The sequence below is a fragment of the Poeciliopsis prolifica genome, unplaced genomic scaffold (assembly GCF_027474105.1).
Source record: "Poeciliopsis prolifica strain line A6 unplaced genomic scaffold, Auburn_PproV2 SCAFFOLD040, whole genome shotgun sequence".
NCBI classification, from domain to species: Eukaryota; Metazoa; Chordata; class Actinopteri; order Cyprinodontiformes; family Poeciliidae; genus Poeciliopsis; species Poeciliopsis prolifica.
This window is the reverse complement of record NW_026562415.1, coordinates 2492107-2508414: the sequence shown is the minus strand read 5'-3', so window position 1 is coordinate 2508414 and position 16308 is coordinate 2492107. Positions and strand designations below refer to the sequence as shown.

General features: G+C 40.1%; 2 protein-coding genes across 2 annotated transcripts; both read left to right on the top strand.

Annotated features, from left to right (window-relative positions):
• Nucleotides 1–475: 475 nt before the first annotated feature.
• On the top strand, nt 476–8216 carry smo (smoothened, frizzled class receptor). Its single transcript, XM_055054883.1, has 12 exons — nt 476–1352; nt 1929–2128; nt 2395–2604; nt 2720–2892; nt 2976–3195; nt 3281–3404; nt 3771–3863; nt 4151–4259; nt 4683–4868; nt 4951–5099; nt 5395–5529; nt 5667–8216. The coding sequence occupies exons 1-12, from the start codon at nt 1100–1102 to the stop codon at nt 6248–6250; spliced, it is 2436 nt and encodes an 811-aa protein (XP_054910858.1). The 5' UTR covers nt 476–1099; the 3' UTR covers nt 6251–8216.
• Nucleotides 8217–8609: 393 nt separating this feature from the next.
• cax1 (cation/H+ exchanger protein 1) lies at nt 8610–15856 on the top strand. The gene is made up of 20 exons (XM_055054889.1): nt 8610–8731; nt 9517–9693; nt 9809–9927; nt 10515–10623; nt 11211–11327; nt 11413–11474; nt 11557–11730; nt 11808–11993; nt 12455–12554; nt 12671–12812; nt 12966–13149; nt 13228–13327; nt 13403–13521; nt 13644–13681; nt 13768–13895; nt 14555–14688; nt 14804–14898; nt 15053–15131; nt 15350–15458; nt 15569–15856. Exons 1-20 carry the CDS (start codon nt 8656–8658, stop codon nt 15640–15642), a joined length of 2322 nt encoding a protein of 773 aa, XP_054910864.1. The 5' UTR covers nt 8610–8655; the 3' UTR covers nt 15643–15856.
• The last annotated feature ends 452 nt before the right edge of the window (nt 15857–16308 follow it).

Here is a 16308-nt window from a genome sequence, read left to right as displayed (position 1 = left end):
CTAATATTTTACAATTTGAACAATAGACGATGAGATGCCAGGGAGGTTTCCCTCAGCAATTCTTTAATTTAGGGTAGCAGCTTCTAATCAGATGTCAGCTTGTTTGCTCTTTAAGCAAATAAGCAATGAAAATGATTTGTTGTTTTTGTCGACTGTGGCAATCCTTCCACCAGTGTGCCTGGTTCGAGGCCCACCTGAGTTTCATGTGGGACCGTACAAGTGCAAACCTAAAAGTGATGTGGGTGAGTAATCTAGCGAAGCTACAAAATCCTCCTTTCACAAGAGCAAACCTGTCGAATCTGTGTTGCGTTGACGTGGGGGTCCTTCAGATGAGGAGCTCGGAGCAAGGCCCCTGCCATAAGGCACATTCTTCCACAAGCAAGAGGGGGGGATGGGAGAGGAGGTTTTGTTGCTCTGGCTCTCCCCCCACCATGTGCATACCAGTGACAAAAAAGCCCACAGCCAGACACTGAGCTGTAACCAACAGGAGCACAAACACGCTAGTGGACTTCTGCCAGATACTCTACATGGAGGAAAACAGATTCTCAGGATGTAGACGCAGTTATAAGGACTATTTCTCATTTTTAGTTTTCCGTTGAAGAAGAAGAAGAAGAAGGGGGTGGTGCATGTGAGCAGGAGATCCTGTTACAGAGGTCCAGACTTTTTTCAAGTTTTTTTTTTTTTCTGAAAGTGGGGGTAGGGCGAAGCAGAATTCTCTGTTATGCTTTTCTTTCTAAAGCCATCCAGCAAATACTTCATATAATTCGGAACTCATCAGTCAGTGTTCTTGTTTCTGTTTTTTATTTTTACTTGGGAATACGTTTTGGGACTATTGGAGCTGAATAATGAGGACGTTTAGGACGATTCTGTGGGACACGGACGAAAAGTGCAGAAGCAAAAAGTTTGAGAGGACTCCGAGAAAACTTTAGAGAAAAAAAACACCCCACTGTAGCTTTTCTGCAGTATGGAAACTTATAAATCAGATGTAGAAACCAGCTTTCACCAGAGAAGCTTATAGTTTGGTAGCTGAAGCCTCAAGAATTTTGAAATTCGTTGGATTTTTTTTTTTCCCCACATCAGGTCCATCTTCTCTCCCAAGATGTCTTCCCAGAGTCGAAGCCCCATTGTTGGGATGCTTTGCGTCTGGGCTGCCTGGCTGTCGGGCTGCAGGGCAGTGTTGGCCCCGAATGGGACTATGTTTGAGGACAGCTGCAAGAAAACCTCCACTTGTGAGGTGCTTAAGTACAACACATGTTTGGGTTCACCTTTACCCTACACCCATACATCTCTGATCCTGGCGGAGGACTCCAGCAGCCAAGAGGAGGCTTTTGAGAAGCTGACCATGTGGTCTGGTAAGTTAAATCAGAGCAGTAAAATTTAGAGAGACACAGTCAACATTAATTTAACTTTTTGAACTTTTCCATTTTTTTTTTCTTTCAATCAATTGGGTTTCCAGTAGTGTATGATTGTAAAGTTGAAGAAAAATGGTCAAAAGTTTTTGTTTTTTGGGGGTTTTTTTAGATATAAAAATCTATAAAGTGTGGTGTGCATTTCTGTTCGCCACTACTATCAACAGTGTATGTTGATAGTAGTTACAATGTATGTTGTTGATAGTAGTTGGTTGTATGTTATTTTCACATCCTTTGTGAACTCAAGTTCAGTCAGATCAATGAGCTCTGAGGATATTTTCAGCTGCAGAAAAGACATTCACACAGCATGGTGCTGCCACCACCATGTTTCATGGTGTGTTACAAGGGGATGTACAAAAATACTTACATAATTCATCTGAAATAAATCAATCGCTGACTCATTAATTGGTGCATCTCAGGCAATTATTGGCAAAATAAGTTGTAACATCTATATAGTCGTACGTTGTGTAGCTGTTTTGTGTACATGTCCATATTTTTACTGTTGTTTTCATATCCTAGGATTGCGAAATGCCCCACGTTGCTGGTCAGTCATCCAGCCACTGCTCTGTGCCGTCTACATGCCGAAATGCGAGAATGGACGAGTGGAGCTGCCCAGCAAGAGCCTGTGTCTGGCCACACGTCGCCCGTGCAGCATTGTGGATCGGGAGAGAGGATGGCCCAGTTTCCTCAAATGCGAAAAATTCCCTGTGGGCTGTTCGGTAAGCCTCGTTTTGTGTGTGTTTATTGATCACCAGGGAGATGCTTTCTCCATTTGGTTGCTTCAAAATCTGACGCTAGGGCATAAGTTGGAAAAACACGTTAACTGGGATAAATCTGGTCACAACCTTACCACCTGTCCTGAACTGTTTAGAAAATAACAGTTATTTTATCTTTCAATACCTGACGTCTCTTCCTTTCCTTCAATGAAATCTTGGAAGATGGTGTTCTTGCAAGACATCCTTACCTATATCCATTATGTGTTCAGAATGAAGTGCAGAAGCTGAAGTTCAACACATCAGGCCAGTGTGAAGCCCCTCTGGTGAAGACAGACATTCAGTCAAGTTGGTACAAGGATGTAGAAGGTTGTGGTATCCAGTGCGACAACCCCTTGTTCACCGAAGAGGAGCACAATGACATGCATGCCTACATTGCTTACTTTGGCACAATCACACTCCTCTGCACCTTTTTCACTCTGGTGAGAAATATAAACACTCTCCACCAAGAGAGAAATTAATCTCTCCTCATTCCTTCCCTGTATTTGGATCTTTTTCTCTTCCCTGACCACCGTCTCCCCTTCTGTCTTGATTCAGGCCACATTTCTTGCTGACTGGAAAAACTCGAACCGCTACCCGGCTGTCATTCTCTTCTACATCAATGCCTGCTTCTTTGTGGGCAGCATCGGCTGGCTCGCCCAGTTCCTGGACGGAGCTCGCAAAGAGATTGTGTGCAAGAGTGACAACACCATGCGGCTCGGGGAGCCCTCGTAAGTGTGAGGGCTTGGGCCCAGTGTTGGATGACAACAGCCAAAACGAAAGAGATAGATACAAACTGATGTCCTCTCCATAGATCTTCAGAAACGCTCTCGTGCGTCACCATCTTCATCATCGTCTATTACTCCTTGATGTCAGGAGTGATTTGGTTCGTCATGCTGACCTACGCCTGGCACACCTCCTTCAAGGCTCTAGGTACAACTCACCAGCCACTGTCTGGACGGACCTCCTACTTCCACATGGTGACCTGGTCCATTCCCTTTGTCCTCACGGTGGCCATCCTTGCTATAGCTGAGGTGTGTAGAAAACCCTCATGAGGTTGTAGGCTCTGAGAATTATGGAATAAATTGAATGTTTTGTTCGTGTGTTTGTGGCCCAAAGGTGGATGGAGACTCTGTGAGTGGGATCTGCTTTGTCGGCTACAAAAACTACCATTACCGAGCCGGGTTTGTGCTGGCTCCCATTGGAGTGGTGCTTGTTGTTGGTGGTTACTTTCTCATTCGGGGTAGGTTTGTGCAATAAAATGAATCTGTTACGCTTTCATACATGCAGTGATGATGAAATAAATCAAGGTATTTATTCTAAAGGTCTTGAGTATTATATAAACCTTTAATCTTTCTACATTCTTCTGTCCCGTTCATCCATAAGTAAAAACAAGGAAGTATTTGGTTAAAAAAAAGTTACAAGTAACAGATTATAATATCAGATGGTGGGTGAAAGTAAGCAGTATAGTGCAGCAAATCTGCCTGGTAACTGCAAGTTACTAAAGTAAATGTAACTAGTTACTATTGTGTTGCAACCCACTGAAATGACCTCGATCCACAAAAGGGCTCAACTCATAACACTTTCCTCTAAAAATCTGTTCTTCTAGGTGTCATGACCTTATTTTCCATCAAGAGTAACCACCCAGGACTACTGAGTGAGAAAGCAGCCAGCAAAATCAATGAGACAATGCTGAGACTAGGTAAGACCAGTCCCGTTCTTTTTCCTAACATTTGAGGGATAAACATCTGAGCTAAAACACAAGTCTGTCACTGCAAACAGATGTTTTGTCTGAAGCAGCAGGCAACATGGCACAAAGAATGTAAACACCCTTAATGCCTCCACGTGATTCGATGACCCAGTGGAACACCGTGTTTACACTGACAAATGTTTTTAATGGGTTTAATTTTCTGAGCTAGCACGTTTTTTTTTTCTAAATGAGGAAAACAATATTCAACAGTTTGTTTGGTATCTCTTTCTCATCATTAGGTATATTTGGATTCCTTGCATTTGGCTTTGTTTTCATCACATTCGGATGTCACTTCTATGACTTCTTCAACCAGGCTGAATGGGAGAGAAGCTTCAGAGAATATGTGCTGTAAGTCCTTCAGACAGATTTCCCATGAGAGTTTCTTTGTTTAATTTTTAAACTATTTTTTTATCAGATGACAACTTTTAGGGAAGCAACCAAGAAGCACATTGTGACTTTGGAGGATCCACTGAGATCCACAGCTCAAATGCAACTATTAATCATGCACTTGGCAAAGCTAACCTTCATTAAAAAGTAGATGAGAGGAAAGCCAACTTTTAACAAAAGTCATAAGAAGTTGCGTTTGACGTTTCTGGTCGGATGATTCCAAAAGGAAACTTCCTGGCTGACAAGCTATGTGTGGATAAACAGTTACTTCCTGGACTCATTATCGCAGCCGTGAAGTACGGTGGTGGCAGCATCACGTCAAACCTGTGCTGTTCATCTTTTTATGAACTACAAGGGTCTGAATGTTGTTCATGTTTCCACCAGATGTGAAGCCAACGTGACAATCGCCTCTCAAACCAACAAGCCCATCCCAGAATGCACCATTAAAAACCGTCCCAGCCTGATGGTGGAGAAGATCAACCTGTTCTCCATGTTCGGCACAGGAATCGCCATGAGCACCTGGGTCTGGACCAAAGCCACCTTCCTCATCTGGAAACGCACTTGGTTCAAGTAAGAAAACACTAAGTAATTTCAGAGATGAGAATCATATTTTGGTCCCTACCAGTCTCTAAAGAATTTGTCATTTTTGCAGGATCATTGGTCGAAGTGACAACGAACCTAAGAGGATAAAGAAGAGCAAGATGATTGCAAAGGCGTTCGCAATGAGGAAGGAGCTGCACAAGGACCCGGAGAAGGAGCTGTCCTTCAGCATGCATACTGTGTCACATGATGGCCCAGTGGGTTAGTATCTGAACCCTACTATTAGCGCCACCTTGTGAGCTATAACTGCAACTGCATGGGTTTATATCCAAATGGCTGTTCTAACTTAAATAATTAAATGAAAATAATAGTAATGATAATAAAACGAAACCATCTGGGATTATCCACTTGAAACTTTTCTGGTGTATAGCGTGTATATTTTATTTCAGAGAAGTGGTGGAAACTGTAAGGCTACTGATTAAGCTTCAAGCCTCCAGGACCATGACAGACTGCAAGACGATTCTGATTTGATTCTCTGTTATTTCTCTTTTAAAAGCTGGAATTAATTTTGACCTGAACGAGCCGTCCAATGATGTTTCATCAGCATGGGCTCTCCATGTACCCAAGATGGTCGCCAGACGGGGAGCCATTCTGCCTCAGGACATTTCTGTCACTCCCACTGGGACTCCAGGTGAAATTTGGCTGTTTTGCAGAGAACCGGTGGTTTTTGACCTGTTTTGATCCCCTGTTCACTTTTGTTAATTTACAATCCAGCAAACCAAAACATCCCTTAAACCTGTTCTCACAATAATTCGTCTGTTCTGACAGTGCCCCCTCCAGAGGAGAGGAACAGACTGTGGATGGTGGAGGCAGACATATCACCTGAGATGATAAAGAGGAAAAAGAAGAAGAAGAAAAGGAGGAAGGAGGTGCGTAACCCTGACGAGGTGGTGGAAAACCAGACTCGCCTTCAGCGAGAGTTTGGCCGCAGCTCAGTTCCTCGCCTGCCGAAACTTCCCTGCCACCCAAGCCTGGTGGCCAATCTACGTCAACAGCAGAGGCATCAGACACTGGAGCAGGGGGTCCTGCCGGGCTCATTGCCAGATTATGAACCCTGCGAGGAAAGGTGTTCATACTTGGAGTGCCAGAGCAGCAGAAACGGTTACCTGATGACCCGAGTTGATTGTCCAGAAAATCTGGGCCTCGGGCCAAGCTGTCACCCTTTGACTTCAAACTGGCAGCCCAGTGGATCGTCCAGTTACCCCCGAGAGGTGGAGCATACTGACGGGCTGTCAGAGAGAATGGCTCATGTGGCTCGGGTACCGGCGGGCCGCAGGGCAGGCTACGGACCCATCCACTCCAGGACCAATTTGATGGAGGCGGAGCTTATGGATGCTGACTCTGACTTTTAAAACTGCAGAGAAAGCAAGAAAAGAAAATAAGTACCTTTAAGTAACTTTAGGAGATACTTACTCAAATGTACCAGGTCCAACATCACTAAGATCCTGAATATACGATTAGTTTAAAGTCTCTGTTATTTACATTGTGTGAGTGTGTCTGAGTGAATGTCTTAGGAAAATGTGTGGGAATAATTGAAAAATAAACTAATGTAAATATATTTTTAAAAGATTAGTTTTTATACCATTTTCTGTACATTATCCTCAGATATGTTCTTTCAAAGTAAGAAAAAGCAACAACAACAACAACTCTGTGACAACAAAACAGATCAGGCAGCTAAGCTATTCATGTCTTGTAAGCATGGGTAAATGTGGGGGCTACCTTATTAGGAGGAACACTTTACTTTCCACATAATAACTTTTCATTTTTGTTCAGAACTGTTTTAAAACTAACCATAGCCAGCCCATTCCTACAACAAAGTGAGCCATTTTTATTCCTGGGCACCAACCTTACTGATCAGCAATTTCCTCCATAATAAAACACTGGTGTCCTAGTTAGAGGTGATTAATAATTTTGGGGTAATTCAGTCAAACTATTTCAAAGTAACTTATATCCCTAATTTTGTATTACAAACAAAAAACAAACAAAAAATACATAAAATATATACCTTTCTCTACTGAAACTTAAAATGAGCTAACTTGATATTCTAATGTTACCAGTATTAGAGAAATAATCACTAATTCTAACAGTAGAGTAAAAGTGGCATGAAGAAGAAGGAAGTCTGCACGAGACTGTGCCACTTCACACTTCATTGGTTTACTTGAGTTTTACAGACAATCCCTTTGTCTGCCCTGGTGCCCCTTCTCTTACTGTTTCCTGACTTTCTGTAACCACAATGTTCTTGTGCAAAAATCTTTATTTGCTTTGTTGCCTGGTGCAACAATACATCTTTTTGTCTTTGGTTTGGCACAAAAGCCCAACACTTTTATGAAACTCTATTTGCCTGATTTTCTTTCCACTTTTCTGTTTTGTATATTTAAAGAAGAAAATATGTATTTGCACTGTATATACTGTTGTATATATTATGTTTAAAGTGGTTTCTGGATGTTATTGTCCTCTATGGTTTAGTGTTTCATCTGTATCACAGCTGCATGGTTTCACAGCAGAATATTTCCTTGTTTCCCTGTCTAAATTAAGGTGCTATTTATATTCTTTGTATGGCTCTGCAAGCAGCTCACACGTTCTGCAGAATTGATAAATAGAAAGGGCTGAGTTGACTGTATTTTTCTTTCAAATAACTCTTTCACTGCTATTTGTGATTTAACCAAAACACAGTGAAGGGCAAGTTCATGCGTGCAGTTATATTATTCCATAGCCAACACAAAAAAACTTCTGTTTTTATTATATTTAGTGAAAATTGTGTCAGATTTATTTAAGCTACACTTTTAATAACTGAAATGTGGCATAGCTCTTGTTCAGGAACTATTCAAATATTAAATGAAGAGTGTTTTTTTTATGTCCTTGAAAAGTAAATACTTCTGCTTTTATAGACCGTTTCACAACATTGTTGTATAGAAAATAATACTTTCACTTAAATGTGCAGCTATGCTTGTTTTGTTTTTATATGGAAATAAAAGTAATACCACAGAAGAGAAAAAAAAAGCCTGTTCAGTCTTCAGTGGTCCGACCATCCGAGATACAGACTTTCCCACCTGAGCTGTGGATTTCTACAACTCCTCCTGTGGCACAGAAGGATGAAGGATGAATACAAATGCAAAATGCACTGTAAAGTTCAATTTAAAACAATCATGTAAGGTGTAACTTGTGTTAAAACAAAAACACCATGGTTGTAACTTTTATTTTTATCAATATGAATCTATATGTGAGCTCACATATTATAAAGTGTTTTACTCATGCTTTTGTGAAAGCCATTTTATAAATAACCAATATCTTTTTTTATTATTATTATTTTTGCATTTCTTTTTGAGCACAGTGAGTTTGTGATAATTGTACACGACGTGTTCTGTGAATTAAGTTGAAATCAGCTTTTGTTGCGTCTCGAGCTTTTTTCTCTTGCTGTGTTCCAATTAAACCGCCTGGGGGCGCCAAAACACGCGCTTTCATCAAATCAGAGAAGCGATAAAAAGTAAAAGGTGTCAAAAAAAATATTATCAAAACAAAACAAAAAATATCTAGAGGTTAATCACGAAGCGCACAGAGAAAAAAGTACGATTAAGTATGAAATAAAGCTGAATACATTTCAAATGTTGCAGTAGAGGAAGAAAATAAAGAGCGCAGCGTGAAACAGACCTCCCTCTGTCAGTAATGAGACGCCAGTCTGTGTGCGGGCTGGCTTGAGGGGGAGACCAAGCACTGAGAGCTCGCTGATTTGGAAAGTGGGGGGGAAAACACACACGAAATGTCATTTAAAACGCCTTTGTTGCTGTCTGGAGATGTCGAGAACCTTCGGAAAAGATCAGTGGCTGAATCAACAGGTGAGACAAACTGCTTAATTTTTCTCCCAACTCATGCGCACCTGTATGTGCGTTTTCTTAATCATCCTGCGTGCTGCTTCTTGGCTGACTGCTTTTGTCTTAGGTTCACCTGCGCAGTCAAGACGGCTCACGTTTTTACGTTTTAAAGCTTTAATTTTGTACGGAAGGTCCTCAAAGTACATTTATGGACATCATGATTACTTTGTAACTTTTTAAACAATTGAATGCAGTTGTTAAAATTGTATGTTTAAAACTACTGGGAAGAATTTACGATTTGATTATCACGGCTTGGATTAATGCTGTGATAATGTATCAGTATCATAATATATGATATTGATTACGATCAGTATCATAATGATAGCTACTGATATATTACTCAGTATCATTTATTAATCATTGTTACTGTGTATATTTTATATTGACTATAAAATCAATTGTGAATTATTGACTAACTTGCTTCCAAAAGTCATTTAGCATTTTTAGACTTTTTTTGTTTTGTTTTGTTTTAAATGTAGAAAACTTTCTCTCATGTATACAGACCACTTATTGTATAACCAGCATGTCTTTGTTTTGAATTTCAAATCAAAGCGTGACCCTCACATTTGTGTGCTGTAATGCATTAAAAATGTGATCCGTCTTGGAAGAGGTCAAATGGAGAAGAACGCTGCATGACTCTCATGAGCTTTTTGTTAGTCTCACACATTTCCACATTAGCTGTGGATGTCGGTCACAACCCACAGATAGACTGTAGAAGATATTTTTTGTAATTAATTTATTTTTGTCAGAAAACTGTTGCGATCCTGAGCATCATCAGCGGTTCACACGGCTGCAGATCCAGCCTGAGAGGCTGTTTGTTGGGCCCCATCATCCAGACGTGGGAGCACTGGCGACCCCTTCCCCGGACGGTTCTGGTCACCACTTCTGCCAGTTCACGCCAAAATGTCTGCTTGCTGTCTCCCGAGGTGAATGAGTTTTTTCTCACTTGCTGAAACCTCTCTTTATCATCACGAGTCCTCTACCTGTCATGTCTGAGTGAGACAAAAGAATAGCTAAAATAAAAATTCACATTTACAACAGGAACACATGGGAACTCTCCCCCAAGGCACGGAGAGGAAGGATGGCATGATGGCACCTTAAGGACGACCATCAGAGTCGACAATGAAGTGGAAGCACACAGAGAGGCTAACAACTACAAGGTAGGGGACAATTACTGCGTCAAATCAGCTATTTCACCACCAAAATCTCTTTGAAACAAAACCATTCTCTGAAATTTTCTCTTTTTTTTGTTTTTTTGTTATTTAACCTTTTATAATTATTGAGGTGATTGCCTTTGTATACTACTGGAAAAGTACAATGGTGAATTTGTTTTCCGAGAGAACAATATAAAAGCAAACCTTGAAACATTCTGGTCTTTCACATGTTCCACAGAACACTTGGAGATGATTATTTTTAAGAGCTATACTTATAAAATAAAGTGACAATAGAAGATGTGGGGGTTTGAAGAGATCCGTAGTTCAGAACAATGCTTGAAGGACTGCTTTCGGCTCGTCACAAGTCATGTGGAGGATATGTCAGATGTCTGCGAGACATTTGCTGATTAAAATTATGCGGGAAAAAAAACAAAAAAAAATCTTTTTGGACAAAAAAAATTGTGGCAAAATTTGAATACTAAGTATGATCTGAGCTTGAAATGTTTTGCCATGAAGAATGGGATTAATATTTTTCCAAGATGGTATAAAAATTTACGTTAACGCGATATTCTGCATTTTGTTTTGTTTTCCAGTTTGGATTTAGAAAATGGAAGGGCAACGTGACAGAGAAACCAATCGCAGACCGATCTGACATCGATAAAGAACTGCACACCGACCTCAGCATTGTCAAGAACACTGAAGGTTTTTTCTTGCTCTCTGTTATTTGTCTATCTGTCAAAAGGAGAGCACAATTATAGAAAAACAAGCAAAATGTGCTGCTGTTTGAGAATCCTGCTGCAAAGATATAACTTTGGATAAATAACAAATTTATTAAAAATTGGATTTCTGCTGCATTGCAAATATTGACTTTTAGAAAATGAGCAGTCTGTTCAGCTTTGGGGGAAAAACCCAAAATAAAACTCTTTATTTCTGCCTTAATCACGTTTTTACTGAGAGTTGCTCTTGGCTAACTTTTGCTGATTTGGGAATGAAATGGCTTGACTGATGTCCCTTTAAAAACTCTGACCCCTTATTCCTTTTTACCTTCTAAAATTTTGCTCCATATTGTAAGTGTTGCTAAAATATTCTCATAGAGCAGAAATACCTGGTATTTGAATATTTGCCTCGAACTTATTCTTGTCTAGTTAGTTCTTTTGTCAAATGCAAAAACAGTGGTATTGAAACAATAAATACTTTGTGATTGATTGTGCAGCTCTACTATTGAATTTGTATGCATACACGAAAGTATTTTGCTCTTCCCTGAAAGCTCTTTGCTTTCTGTCCTCCAGCTCCAGTGGTCACCTTTGGAAACATAGTGTATGTGTTTTTATTTGGCTGGTGGATCGCCCTAATCTACCTACTCATCTGTCCTGTGATGTTTCTTACTGTCTTCGGTGTCCCTTATGGTATGTAATCCAGAACCAGCTGCATCATTAAGTAACATGAGTGTTTTGCTGCATGTTGTTGAGCCATTTGTTTCACTCCTTTCAGGGAAAGTCTGTTTAAAGTTGGCCTGGTATATAATTTGGCCATTTGGAAAATCCGTACAAAGGGTAAATGGATATAAACCGTCCACAATTTCCAGCCAAATCCGTTTTTCTAATGGACCATTTTCTGTATTCTTTGAAATTCCAGGCTTGCCATTTAGTTGACATGTCTGCCGTGAAGCCGACAAACTGTGACATTGTTCCACAAGAGCATAAGGATCTGGTTGGGGACAAGGACTGCGCACCTCTTCTGGTGTCCTCCCCCCTCCCTGTTGAGGCCCCTGTTCCAACTCTTCCTCCAAGAAAACCCACAAAGCACTGGGTGAGAGTGTCAGAATGTATTTTATGATTATCCACAATTTTCATGCTACTAAGTCGTTCCCCATTGTGTCTCTGCAGTGCCGCGTCAGCACTTTCCTTTGGCTGTTGCTGGGTTACCCTGTACTGGCTGTGGTCCATTGCCTCGCATTTGTCCTGTCCTGGCTTCCAGTCTTCACCATCCCCATTGCAAAGATGAACAGCCGCATCCTAACCACAGTTCTCCTCATGGCACCGGAGGACATCGAGATCCATTCACTGGACAAGGTTTCCTATGAGCTCTTGGGCAATATTACTTTTTAAAAATGGCTTTGATGTCGCCCCAGCAAAGTTAACTTTTCTTTGACGTGTTTTGTGACCCACAGTCATGGCAAAGATCTTGAGATCGACGCATTGTATTTTTCAAAAATCTTACTTTTTGAGTGTTTTGGACAGTTTCTGTCATACACTGAGGTTCACTAATAAACATTTCAGAAGTTTTAAAGGCCATTCATGAGGAACAAATTGTGTTTATGCAAAATTGTGAGTAGGTTGCATAATGGATTTGGTTGAGTTTTCTGTCTGTGAAACCAAAACTTTTCAGATTTTTTTTTGTCGTAGGGCTAAAGGTAGATTATTATAAATAACTTGTTGTTGCAACTAACTTTTATTAATCTGGTCACTCTGCAAAGCTCTTAACTAGTGAAGGAATTATTATTTACCATTTGCTTTTTTGTTTGATCTTCCAGAATGACATGTGTGAGACAAGAGCTGTTTTGTACTGTTATCAGGCCTTCAATGTGTATTACTACAAATACACAGTCCAAGGGATCAACATCTTTGCTCTCAGTATCCTTTTTAGCTGGTCATGAATGCGTAGTGGGGGGTGAGGAGTTTTTTTTGTTTTGTTTTGTTTTTTTTTTTTGAAGATGCATCTGTCCGTTTTCCTTAATCTCTTCTTGCAGACTTGTTACCTTTAGTATTCGTGACTTTAATCGCTGGCTATACTGACCGAGAGCATGAATACTTCAGTACAGAAACCATGTTTACAATAGCCATCATGTCCATAATTCCCCTGTCCTACTATATTGGCATGGGAATTGCAAGGTAAAATATCTCTATTTTGCCTTTGACGAATGAGGGGGCCAAATATATCGGATCAAATACATTTAAATATGAAAGTAGTGTGATTACATTTACAAAGAGCTGTATGCTGCACACAGAATTCATGTTTCAGTTTCGCTGTTGTGTTCTGCTCAGCATTTCTGCACAGAGTAACTTTGCAGTGGGGGCGGTAGTCAACGCGACGTTTGGTTCCATCACAGAGATGACCTTCTACATCACGGCGCTGCTCCGGGGGCATCGCGCCGGCAGTAATTGTTACGAGGAGATCGTCAAGTCAGCACTAGCTGGCACTCTGATTGGGTGCATTCTGTTCATACCTGTGAGTGTCAATGGACATGTGAGCACACAGCCGCCTGCCTGGCTGCAAGTCTAATTGATTCTAAAAAATCTTTTGCAGGGTATTTGTATGACTATTGGAGGTATCAAACACAGTGAGCAGAGATTTAACAGTCGCTCGGCCGGAGTGAGCTCAGCTTTGCTCTTCATATCCATTGGAGGTAAGCATTGTGTTCATTTGAAATGTTTTGCAGAGTCATCCTGGAGAAAAATTAGATTTGTGCTTCACTCTGTAGGTGTGTTTGCACCCACCCTTTTCTCAAAGACGTTTGGTAACCTGGTGTGTGAAAGCTGCTCCGGTACTCCTGGTAATGGCACCGTACCATTCACCTGCAAGGACTGCCACTATGAAACGGTGGGCAGCTTTTTCCCTGTTTTTGGCAGAACAAGTTCAAGATTTTTACAGGAATACATTTTGTTTTACATATTTAAATGGAACTCAGGTAAAACTGTCTTAATCTGTTATTTCCCCAACAGACTACAGTTGACCCACATTTAATTCTGTCCCATATTGAGTAAGTAAAATCATTGAAATTCTGAGATGCATTTTCTGCACATTTATTCCTCCTGAGTTTGAATTAATTAAGAAATGTTTTCCTAGGCCTCTGGTGTACACCATTTCCGTCCTGCTGCCTGCGTCCTATCTGATCGGGCTCATCTTCACACTCAAGACCCATGCACACATTTATGATATCCATGTCAGCGACGGTCATGGGGGACAAGCACACGGTCAGTATGCACAGGAGGGTACCAACAGCAGCAATCCCACTGGTGAGGTCACAGCTGCCCATTTGGTTCTTGCCAACATGTGTATTAATGCCAGCATTACTGCACCGAGCCACATTCCAACAGGTTTGTGGGTTATATGTGGTTCTTTGCATGAAATACTTAAAACCTTTTGCATGTTGCTTACCTGAAAAACTAAATGCATGTCACAATCTTAAGTGCTTGATTTCCAGCTGAAGTTGGTCATGCATGCCGAAACAAATTTATTTTCACAGAAATTTGTGAATTCCTTTTACTGCTGCAAAAGGATACCTGCACATTTTTGTCACAGGCTTTTTATAAATTTTACTTTCCAAAAAAAAAAAAGAAAATGCATCATCTACATATGTAGTGACTGATGAAAAACTTTAAACGTTTAAAGTATTTGATGGAACTCAAAGTTTTTGTCAAATTTGAGATTTATTTCACAGTATATATTAACTAGCCACTAATAAAATAAATAAAAGTTAGAGGAGGAAGTAAAACCTGAAGTTTTAAAACCATGTTAGGATTCTAAGAGGGGGAAAAAGTTAAGGTTCCCTTAACAAAAAGTTGTGCTAAGTCACCATTTAAATGCATGTATTTTGAGTGTATTGGTGGTTAATAAGAAGTCTTGCCGTCAGGTCATCCTGTTGTCCACTGGTCCAGATGGAGGGCTCTCGCAGTGCTGATTTTTGCCACAGTGCTCATGGCGAGCTGCGCGGATCTTTGCACTGTCAACATCGAGCCCATCCTGAGTCATTCCTCCATCTCCCAGGTAGTTAAAATGCAAACCATTTGTGGCTACAAATGTTCTCAACAAGAACATTTGGTTCAAATGATGAGACTTGAACTTTTCCAGTTGCACTCAGATGGGTCTCGTTTCCCTGCAGTACTTCATCGGCGTCACTGTATTGGCAATGGTGCCGGAGCTTCCTGAGATTGTCAATGGGATCCAGTTCGCACTGCAAAACAATATCAGCTTGAGGTTTTTTTTGTTTGTTTGTTTTTGTCATGGTAGCTTGTGTCAAACTAGTATTTTGAGTAATGAGAGTTGTAACACAGAATTTAAGTGTATAGAAATTCTTCTGACAATCTCTCAGTAAAGTATTAAGATCTGTATATTTCTAACTCTTTTGCAGTCTTGAAGTAGGCAGTTGTATTGCTGTGCAGGTTTGCATGATACAGATTCCACTTCTTGTCCTGTTTAATGCTTTCTATGTGAGTATGTTTTACTTCTTTGTCCATGTAGCACATCCTACTCATCTATTATCACCTTTTGTAAACATGTTAAAAGAAATTCATCCTTTATTGCAGTACCCTAACCTCACACATAAATGAAGTATTTCCTCTGCTGTGTGTAATGTTTTCACATGTCGTCTGTGACAAACTGCTCAAGTTGTCTGGCTTAATATGCCTTTTTTTCCCCTTGTGTCCAGGATGTAGGATTTGTGCTTGTGTTCAGTGACATTCATCTTTGGGCCAGCATCTTCAGCGTCATTCTGGTGAACTACATCTTCATGGATGGGAAGTGTGACTACTTTCAGGGTAAGTTCCTCATGTTGCAAACTCCTTCTTCCATTTTGCAAGGCTCAACACATATCGTTATAGAAAAACTAAATACAAAGAGTCCTCAGTCGTCATCTTTGTGTTTGCAGGTACAGCCCTAGTGGTGGTGTACTTCATCGTTTTGGCCGTTTACTTCTTCGCTCCTTCTCCGCGCTCGTGTTAATCTGCAAAGAAAAGAACGCATCTGTTCAGTTTTATGCCAAAAGATCACTGGTTTTTAATTTTCATGTGATTGGGTTTCAGAGGCACAAAAACTGGGAAATGATCTGAGTATTTAAATTGTCTTTTCTGACCCTGTACCGTTTGTTTTCTGAAACATTTTTCTAGTGCTTTTGTGAATCTTGACTATTGATGTAAACTTTTGGAATGTGATTGAATAAAATGAAATAAATTCCTGAATAAATTAAGACATTTATATTTTTGCACTGATTAACACATTTAGTGAAACTTTTAATTGATGAAAAATTGTGTGGTTTCAACAAATACTATAAAATAATCAAGAAGTATTTTCAAATGTGGAAACAAAAATGGTAAGATGGTTGTGTCTACATCTGGAGTCTCTAAACAAAGCTTAACAAGTACCCAAATTTGTCCACCTTTGTTACTTTTAAATGTATTTTCTTGCACACATCTTAAGGGGAACGATAAATATAAGGAGTGCTACTTATCATGCCAATTAGTCATGTGAGCAAGATTATATTTGGACAATACTTTTATTGACAATGTTCATAAAACCAGACTGTACAACATTTTTTTTTAAATAGGAAACCTGTAAAGCATATTTTAATAAAGTTTGTTGGTTTCTTTGAAAAGCAGGTACTGGCATCAT

Excerpts from the sequence above, each read along its gene's own strand:
- cax1 (XM_055054889.1), top strand. The coding sequence starts at position 8,656 with ATGTCATTTAAAACGCCTTTGTTGCTGTCTGGAGATGTCGAGAACCTT. Across the intron at positions 12,555-12,670 it reads GATCAACATCTTTGCTCTCA|ACTTGTTACCTTTAGTATTC; the intron begins GTATCCTTTTTA and ends CTCTTCTTGCAG. Across the intron at positions 13,682-13,767 it reads TTAATTCTGTCCCATATTGA|GCCTCTGGTGTACACCATTT; the intron begins GTAAGTAAAATC and ends ATGTTTTCCTAG.
- smo (XM_055054883.1), top strand. The coding sequence starts at position 1,100 with ATGTCTTCCCAGAGTCGAAGCCCCATTGTTGGGATGCTTTGCGTCTGG. Across the intron at positions 2,605-2,719 it reads TCTGCACCTTTTTCACTCTG|GCCACATTTCTTGCTGACTG; the intron begins GTGAGAAATATA and ends GTCTTGATTCAG. Across the intron at positions 4,869-4,950 it reads TGGAAACGCACTTGGTTCAA|GATCATTGGTCGAAGTGACA; the intron begins GTAAGAAAACAC and ends TCATTTTTGCAG.